This window comes from Mustela nigripes, chromosome 6 (genome assembly GCF_022355385.1).
Source record: "Mustela nigripes isolate SB6536 chromosome 6, MUSNIG.SB6536, whole genome shotgun sequence".
Taxonomy (NCBI): Eukaryota; Metazoa; Chordata; class Mammalia; order Carnivora; family Mustelidae; genus Mustela; species Mustela nigripes.
The window spans coordinates 47,373,722-47,383,726 of NC_081562.1; the positions used below are offsets into that span (position 1 = coordinate 47,373,722).

General features: G+C 44.2%; 1 protein-coding gene across 1 annotated transcript; it reads left to right on the forward strand.

Annotated features, from left to right (window-relative positions):
- Positions 1-5,132: 5,132 nt before the first annotated feature.
- On the forward strand, positions 5,133-5,972 carry LRRC10 (leucine rich repeat containing 10). Its single transcript, XM_059404701.1, has one exon. It carries the CDS (start codon positions 5,133-5,135, stop codon positions 5,970-5,972), a length of 840 nt encoding a protein of 279 aa, XP_059260684.1.
- The last annotated feature ends 4,033 nt before the right edge of the window (positions 5,973-10,005 follow it).

Here is a 10,005-nt window from a genome sequence, read left to right on the forward strand (position 1 = left end):
CATGTGCATGTGCACCACACACGAATGCCACATGCATGCACACATAAATATGCGTGCACACACACAGATGTGTACACATGTAACACACACACACACTTTGCTTCAAGGGAACATTTCAGGGCTGAGGGAAAAGACTCGAGTACAGACCCTAACACTTCGTTCTCTGTATTACTTAGTAAAAAGGGTAGAAGACACTCTTATTTCCCATAACAATTACCACAACACTGGGGGATATATATGTGAGAAGATCTTGACCTAATGGAGCTGGGGGTGATAGGAAAAGAGAAGCCTTTATTCTCAGGCCTAACCTTGGACTTACTCCAAGATACATAGATTTTATTTTTTTAAAGATTTTAGTTATTTAGAGAGCATGAGCAGGGGAGAGGGAGAGAGAAACTCAAGCAGACTCCATGCTGAGTGGGAGCCCAAAACAGGGCTCGAACTCATGACCCTGAGACTACCACCTGGGCAGAAACCAAGAGTCAGATGCTTAACTGACTGCGCCACCAGGTGCCCCAACAATTACTTTTATAATGTGAAACTTTATACTTATATATCACATTCTAAATTGGGATTGTAAGTACAATCAGGTGTGTGTTAAACTCAAGATTTTTTATACAAGGTACTCTCTATAGCAGTACTGATGAGCATAATAAATCACATCTGTGTTCCTTCCTATATTTAGTGCTGTCTTTAGTACTTAAAAATAGTATCTTCTGTTTGCAAATCAAGGGTTACTTCAGGGCGCCTGGGTGGCTCAGTGGGTTAAAGCCTCTGCCTTCAGCTTAGGTCATGATCCCAGGGTCCTGGGAGCGAGCCCTGCATCAGGTTCTCTGCTCAAAGGGGTGCCTGCTCCCCTTCCTCTCTCTCTGCCTGCCTCTCTGCCTACTTGTCTGTCAAACAAATAGATAAAATTAAAAAAAAAAAAAAAAGGTTTAGTTCACTGGCCAGTTAGCATCAGCTCATTTATTGTGGCTTGCTGAGGACCCACCAGGGGCCAGGCACGGAGAGGGAGACAGACAGATTGAACAGGAAGGCAGTCCCAGCAAATCTGCCCTCATGGGGATTATAGTCCCTTCATGGAAGCGGACAATCAGTTTTATAGGAAAGTATCATCAGCATGGTGTAAAATCACTAGATGGAGTGAAACCCCATCTGAGAGGTCAGGACATAACACATGGTACAACAGCAGAAATCAGAGGGCTGGGGTTTGGGGAGGGTATCCCAGGCAGAGGGGGCTGCATGGTGGTGGGGGGGGGAGGGACGTCCCCTCTGATGCAGGACAGGTGGCACATTCGATTGAACTCCAGGAGGCAGCAGGGGAGGAGAGAAGCTCTCAATGGACTGGAGAGATGGGCTGTGGCAGATCCTGGAGGGTCCTGTACGCCTCCCTGAGGAGTCCGGGCTTCGTTCTGCGGGACTCAGAAGCCCCTGCTGAGATTCGAGGTGGGGCTTTGACGCCACAAGGAGGCGCTGTGGCCGACAGGTGGGAAATGGGTAGGTGGAGGCTGGTAAGGGCACAGTGGATAGAACAGCAGATGGAGGGCAGAGATGAAGCAGTCAGTGCTGTTCTCCTGAAGCCTCACGATCACAGCCCTATGTGCCTTAAGGAGTGGGGGGCTGTGAGCATGAAGCCCTTGGGAAACCTCCCAGGAACCAGTCATTGTCAGCAGCAGGCCTGTCTCCCCCATCTCTTGCTTTAAACCGCTGCTTTCTTACACTGTTCTGACACTCCCTTTCAGAGACTTCTCACCATCTTCAGTTCTTGGCTGCACTGAACCTTGAACATCTCCTACCTGTCCCTTAGATCAACCAGTACAGAGCCCTCTGGGCTCACAGGGGTCATGTGATACATTTTATGTATTCATAGACATCTGTAGCCAGAGAGGATGTGGTCTTTTGTGAAGAGGGTCATGTGGGCCTATGAAATGCCATTGAATCTGCAAGCTGTCCCTTTGCCAGGGACAACCACCGAAGTGGGTCAATCCACCAGTCATGGTGTATTGGTTAATGGTTAATCCATTACCCTCTGTGCTTCCTAAGGGATATTTTATTCACTTAAAACCCAGTACAAAGGAATGAAAAATGAGGGCAGGGCAAACTATGAAAATACTGTAGTATGGCTAGTTATAATCCTCTCCTCTCTCCACTATTTTTGTTTTTTGTTTTTATTTTTGTTTTCTTTTATTCTGCTTATTTCCATTTCCATCTTTGATTTAAAAAAAAAAAAAAAAGAAGAACTTTCTCAACCATAGTGTTATCCTTAGTTACCTGCTCATATTTAGGGGCTGGTATTTAAGTGCCGAGTGGAGGTACACCTGGGTGACTCAGTTAAGCATCTGCCTTCAGCTCAGGTCATGATCCCAGGGTCCTGGGATCGAGTCCCCTATCAGGCTCTCTACTCAGCAGGGAGTCTGCTTCTCCCTCTGCCTGCCTGTGAGCTCTCCCTCTGTCAAATAAATAATCTTCAACAACAAAGACATTAAAAGTGCTGCATGGAAGTTCTGTGAGGGCAGAGTTTGTCAGTTGGTGGGACTGTCACTCCAGGAAGAGAAACCACCATGCCCGCTCTGGTGGAATTGCACACTTCGTGAGCTAGAGTCCTAGCTATCTTGTTAGCCACAAGATTCCCTGCATCTAGAACACAATGGGTGCTCGATAAATATTTGATGTTATAAGGAAAACTTTTGGAGCCTCCGTTCTCTCATCTGAAAATGGGGGATAAAAAAAATATTGATCTGAGGTGTGCCTGGGTGGCTCAGTCAGTTGAGCATCAACTCTTGATTTCAGCTCAGGTCATGGGTCCTGGGATCGAAGCCCTGTGTCGGGCTCTGTGCTCTACAGTCTGCTTCTCTCTGTCTCCCTCCCACCCAGGTCACTCCCTCTCTAAAATAAATAAATCTTTTTTAAAAAATATATCTGGCAGGTGTTCTGAGAAGAGATGGTAGATGGAAAGTACCTGGCACAGTGTTTCGTATTTAGCAGATTAGTTACAAATAATAGTAACAGGTAGCAATCATTGTTCTCATTATTTCTAGGGGCAACAGGGCAGTGGCTCCATGACCATCTGTGGTCACCAGAGGGGAGGCTAAATATAGAAGCCAAGCACAGTCCTTGTTGAGAGGCTAGTTATTATAGGACAAATCAACAAAGCAAGGAGAAGGCTCAAGATAATAGCCTCTGACATTCAATGTGCAGAAAGTCCAAGGACGTTCAGTTTTGGACTGAGTTGTGACTGAGAAGAAAGGCGGGTAGTGGTGCAGCATCACCAGAGAGCTCTGGTACAGCCGTTCACGCAGAATGTTCTTCTCCTGCTCCGCTCAGGCTGTTAGGGGCAATTTGAGTAGTAAAGGCCCTGGAGGAGAGTAAAGAGTATGCCAAGCCTGCCCCAAACCCTAGCACTCTACCCATACAGCAGGCAGGCTGATGGATTATCTCTTTTGCAATAGGTTTAAAATATATGTCTGTAGTTTAAAAGAGAAAAAACATTCAGACAGTCCCAAGAGGATACTTGTAGAAAGATGGAAAGGTCAGGATCACCCCAAAACCTTTAGGCAGATTCCCCAGAGATACTCATTCTTATGGCTCAGTGATCTTTTTATGAATAGACAGGAATATATGCATATTTGTTCACAGATGGGCTCATAAAATACTTCGGAAATGAGTCTCGCCCCCCCCCCCCACTTCACTTATCCTGAATATCTTTGCATATCAGTCTCCGTAGACTTACCTCCTTATTTTTAACGAATGTTCTATTCATTAAGATAATGTAATCCATACGCTCTCAGATCTGGATGGCTTAACAAAAGTGAGGTTTATTTGTCACTTATCTAAATCCAACGGGTGACAGGGAACATGTGTGCAGGGAGGCGGGGAAGTGTTCTGATCCTAGCACTGATTCAGGGATCCAGGATGACCAAGGCCCTGCCAACTTCAACATGTGACTTCTACACGGTGGCTTCTAAGGTCACCCTGGGTGTTGATATCCAGCAGGCAGATGGGGAAAAACAGTGTGCAGGAAGGCAAGGTTTGTTTTATATGAGCCAGGCCTAGAAGAGACGTGTAGCACTTCTGCCCACATTCCACTGGCCAGAATTAGATTCTCTGCCTGAGACCAGTACTAGGCCCTGTCCTGACTGGCCAGCTGCTTCCTACGGCTGGACACTGTGAAGGAAATGCAGAAACCTTAGATTGGCAGTTAGCTGTTCTCTGCCACAGACGGCTGGAGAAATACATCCTCACTGAGTTAAGCTTCAGGAGGCTGGCCTACCCTTTCTCTCTTTTCTGCTTATCTTTTGTCAAAGGCAAACTGTAAACTATGGAAAACCATTACCTGGGAAGGGTATGTACACCGGTTCAGATGTGGTAGGGGTAGGGAAGAACACTATCAAGGAAAAGCCTTTAAAAGATGTGTATCTTTGACCCAAGAACACCTCTAAGGACATGTCCTGGGAAATTAGTGGATGACTGCTCACACTGCTGTACGAGATAACTGGAAGCCAGCTAGGTGCCCGATATTAGAGACCTGTCTGCACTTATGATGCTTTCGTATAATGGAATACAGGTGGTTAAAATAATTGTGTAGATAGCTGCAAACACAAAAATATGTCCATATGTTACAATAAAAGACTCCTAAACAGTGTAAGTAAATTTTTTAAAATAAATTGGTTACTTGTAGCAAAAAGGCTAGAGGATGTACATTAAAATGTTTACAGTATTTACCCGTGAGTAAGACATTAAAATGTTTAGAGTATTTATTCTGGGGCAAGAGGACTATTTCCTTCTGTTACACATTCATATAATGTCTGAATGTTTTATCGTTAGAAAAAACAGTGAAGCTATTTTCAGCTTGAAACGAACAAAAAAATGTAGATAAAGGCCACAGGAGCTTAGGTGACTGAAAGTGAGTCTGCGAATCAGACCTGGCCTCCCAGACCCTGTGCGTCAGGCTGTCACCCGACACTCAAGTGGCTGTCAGGAGCACTTTTCTCTGTTGAAGAGACTGGCTTTCGTCAGGCCAATCCCAGGTTATAAAGGACGGGAGGAGAATGGGGCTCTGGGCAGTCCACCTCCCCCGGGGGAGCCCCTCAGCGAGTCAGTGGGCTGGGGCTCTCTGTGCCTCCACCCTCTGCATGGGGAACACCATCCGGGCCCTGGTGGCCTTTGTCCCCGCCGACTGCTGCCAGAGCTACCTGGTCAGAGACCTCCGGGAGATGCCGACGGACAAGATGGTGGATCTGAGTGGGAACCAGCTCCGCCGCTTCCCTGTGCACGTGTGTTCCTTCCGGGAGCTGGTCAAGCTCTACCTGAGTGACAACCACCTCAACAGCCTGCCTCCGGAGCTGGGGCAGCTCCAGAATCTGCAGATCTTGGCCCTGGATTTCAACAACTTCAAGGCTCTGCCTCAGGTGGTGTGTACTTTGAAACAGCTCTGCATCCTCTACCTGGGTAACAACAAACTTTGCGACCTCCCCAGTGAGCTGAGCCGGCTCCAGAATCTCCGGACCCTGTGGGTCGAGGCCAACTGCCTCACGCAGCTGCCAGATGTGGTCTGCGAGCTGAGGCTCCTTAAGACTCTGCACGCCGGCTCCAATGCCTTGCGTCTGCTGCCAGCCCGACTCCAGCGCCTCCAGGAGCTGAGGACCATCTGGCTCTCAGGCAACCTGCTGACTGACTTCCCCGCTGTGCTATTGCACATGCCCTTCCTGGAGGTGATTGATGTGGACAGGAACAGTATCCATTACTTCCCCAGCCTGGCTCACCTGTCAAGTCTGAAGCTGGTCATCTATGACCATAATCCTTGCAGGAATGCACCCAAGGTGGCCAAAGGGGTCCGCCGTGTAGGAAGATGGGCCGAGGAGACGCCAGAGCCTGACCCCAGAAAGGCCAGGCGCTATGCCTTGACCCAGGAGGAAAGCCAGGATGGAGAGGCACCTGCCCTGCCTTCTCTACTTCTTCCTCCCAACTCCTGAATGCTTCAGTTGTCAGTCGAGGCCAAGGACACAACTCCAGTGTCTTCTGGAGACCTTCTGGAGACCTCTCCTTTAGAGTGCAAAGAATTGCTCGGGGACATGTGGGGTGCCTTTGCAAAAAACTTCTGGCCAACATCTCTACCAAAGTGAAGCTGTGTGCTCTGGGGAGCATGAGGACTTCTTTGCAAGAAAATCAGCTTCTCCAAACTGAAGAACAAGAAGTGCTAGGACATTTTGTCCTTCTCCCTCTCCAGAAATGGCTGGTCACGATTCTCATGACCTCCTCAAATAAGGTATTTATTAAAGAATTCACCTGAGTTCTGGTGGCCTGGCTCCAGCTCTTTGCAGGGTATATCGGTGTTACTGTGAATGACCATAAGTGATAAGAAAATATTGCTAACTTGGGTCACTTTTTAAAAGACAGTTCTACCTAATCAGTCAGACTCAGAGACTCGGTGCTGTTGCAAAGGCTCAAGATGAAGCTTTTTCCCTGCAGCTCAGTGCAAGCCGAGAAGACCCCTGATGGAAAAATGCCTCCTGATGGAGTCTGGCTGCCACTTCACACTTGACAGAGGTTCACGCTGACTGAGCTGGTTTATCCCTAAGGGGTTTGACCCAAGGTCTGCTCTCAACCGCTTACTGTTACTACAATGCTAGAAGTCATCCAGACAGTAGACAACGTGGTCTTATCAAAAGCAAGCCCAGTTGTAATCCTGCCTGCCTCTGTAGAGCACAGCCCTTCTGTTTACTCACATTCACGAACCAGAGCAGAACTGAATCCCATTCCGAGGAAACCACATTTCCAGAGCTGTATTAGAATAAAGGTAGTAGGTGAAAAAGGTTTACTTGAAACAAGCATCTGGAAATCTGAGTTGCAGGTTGTGGTATACATAGGACACTTCTGACTCTAGCCGTATATACAGCCTTTGTTCTGATTTGTTTTGATTTTTGTAGATAAAATGGGACTTTTGATGGTCAGTATAGAGCTTAGATATTTTGGCTGTTTTTTAATATGTAAATTGTGAACTTTTCTTCTTCCCACAAATACATCAACCTTAAAGATGCTGCTGTCACAATGGGTGATTTAATATAGTACTTAATGTTCTTGAACCTTTCCATCAAGGACACAAAAAGTATAATCTTTACTAAAACTTTTGTTTAGTTTTTAGTTACTTTTGCTGTAAAAGCATCTTTGCCCAGCAAAGTCTGGTCCTAAAATGACACTGCACAGACTATTTTCATGTGTTTTCCTACTATAAATATTTCTTGCTAAACCAGAGGAAGAAAGTTTGGTATCACAATCTCTTCCTATTGCTACCTCCCACTATGCAGTGTATCTACAACCCACTGATTAGACTGCCAAGAGATCCTTTTAATCATTCAATGTCATAGGCTGTCAAATATTTAAGTCCTTTAGTAACCAGTCCAGATTTCTATTAGGCAGCTAGGATTTACAGTTTATTTTCTCATGTTTGACTGAAATCAAACTATACTCAGCTGATGCTAGAAACCCCTTCTGGGCTGTATCTATAGTCAGCCTTATAGATGGCTCTTTTTCTTTTGACCCTGTCTTCCTCCTCCTGAGATTAATGGGCCCACCTTTTCCAATACAGCTGTAGGCTGCAGCCACCAAACAAGTGTGACACCAGCTGACGTGTACACACTGCTCGTCTAATGAGCTAACTGCTCTGAACTGAATGCAAATTATAAACATTTGGCACACAGTCAAGAGATTCTCTTCTAATATACAACAAACATTTCTCAAACAATATGTTTAAAATTTCACCACTGATTTAGCTACCCAAAAATGTTTTTGCTACAGGATTTCAATAAATTATTTATAAAGTAACCATGCAAGTGCATATTAACAGTTCCACAACCCTCTGATGTTTTCTTAAAATTCTGACATAATTAGAAAGTTCAAAAGGGGAGAAAGCACCACCAAATGTAACTTTTTTCTCCTAATTTTAAAAGTCCCAAAACCTAAATGTTATGTTATCAGAAAAATCTTTTTAAGATTGATTTGAGAGAGAGAACGCAAGTGCACACATGGGGTGAGAGGGGCAGAAGGAGAGAGAATCCTAAGGAACTATTACTAAACAACATGACGGGATGGGAGGAATCAAGATAGTACTGAGACAGCCAGATACGTAGGCTATGAGCAGCAGTCACCACTCATGAAGCTAGATGAACAGGGAACAGCAATGTTATCCTAATTTTCTAAGAGGTAAAAGGCATGAAGAAAGAGGCTACCAGCAGAACAGCACTGATAGGTCTCACAAGGATGCAGACATTTCCAGAGACAAAGAGCAAAATCAGGAAGAAAATATCAATTCCCTATCTCCACATCCTGCCTGTGCCTCCTAAGTTAAACCACAGGAATCTGTGAGGCAGTCAGCAAGGAAAGTGGGCCAGTGGCCTCTAAGCAGGCAAAAACCAGATCCTTGCTTGAAGACAGTAAAAGGAGAATAGAGTATACATATTAACCTTCAAAGAAAAACTGAAAGCTACTTAGAATAGACTTAAAAATCCCAAGAACTTGGACAATTTTTCATGTGGTTACTATTTACACTCCAAATCTCTATCTACTTCAATGTCCCAAGTTTTGTGGAAAACTCACTGCTGCCATATTTACTGTTCCTGAGTTACAAGAAACTCCATCCTAAGATTCCTACAGGAACACGGGGGCCTATGTTATTTAAGTTCTGATTGAGAAGACATTAAAATTCATGATCATGAGATAGTCTAGGTTTATGATAACAACGTAAGGGCTTCAATGGCTATGAATTCAAAGAGAAGAGGCATGGGTGTATCCTTGGATATAACAACAAAGCTCCCATGTTTCCACCTCTTTTTAGTTAATACTTAAAGGTGTATTCTTTTTAAGACCTCTGGAGAAAACATGCCCAAGTATCCTTTTAAGATCTTACTCCAAACTATCTAGTACCCTCAGCACAGATGTTTAAACCTATTTCTACTGAAACCTCTGTAGGTTTTCTGTGTCGTGATATGCTCACCTGTTCCACCAGAGGTGTGGAGATGAAAAATGATGTTATGACGTGATAAAGTACTTAAAAAAAAAATCAGTACAATTCTCTTTGATAATCTCAGGAAGTTTCTCCTTTATGTGAATGTTGGAGGATATACACCAGGACCACAAAAAAACCACAAGTTTTCCCAGTTTTAATAGCTTCTACAAAAGTAGTATTAAAATGTTCAAACTTTTTGGACAAAAACAAAACAGATTAGGGGCGCCTGGCCAGCTCAGTGGGTAGAGCATGTGACTCTTGATCTCAGGGTTAGGGTTCAAACAGCCCTATGTAGAGCCTTCTTTAGAAAAACACAACAAGACAGGTTGTTTTATCAGCATTTCTTTGAAAATCCTTTTGTTCCTCTATGGGAATAAAATCTCTCTCCATTAAGGTAGCAGAGATACCTTTTAAGAACTCAACCTACAGCTAGGCTTTCTCTCATTTCTTGGGCATTCTGCTATACACTGACGCATTAATAACCTCCAAACCTAAATTCACCTTTAAACCATTAACTCAGTACACACCTCTATCCCTATTTCCACTCTTTTTTGAATCCATCTGCCAAAAACAAAAAATCCTAAACCATCCATGTCTAAATCTAACCATATCCATCTTCTTTTAAGTGAGACAATATTACCCATTAAAGCATCAAAGATGCTTGAGCAGCAGCCTGTAACAACTTTTAAAACAGGACTCTTTCAACCCTGAAGTAACAGAAACCATCATTTTGTCCTATGTTAATAGACAGTATTTAGATGACACAAAATTAAATTGGGAACTAAACTTTAAGATACTTTCACTAAACAAAATTAAACAGCAAATAAAGGTTATATATGATTACAAACCAAGAGACTAATCTATGTTTATCACATTTGACTTGGACTTGACAAGATCATTATTTCATAAACGTGTGAGATCAACCACTAGATAAGCCGAACAACTCCATACTGAGAGAGTATAATCACTTGCTCCCATTAAATAAAAAAGTACAAACCACTAAG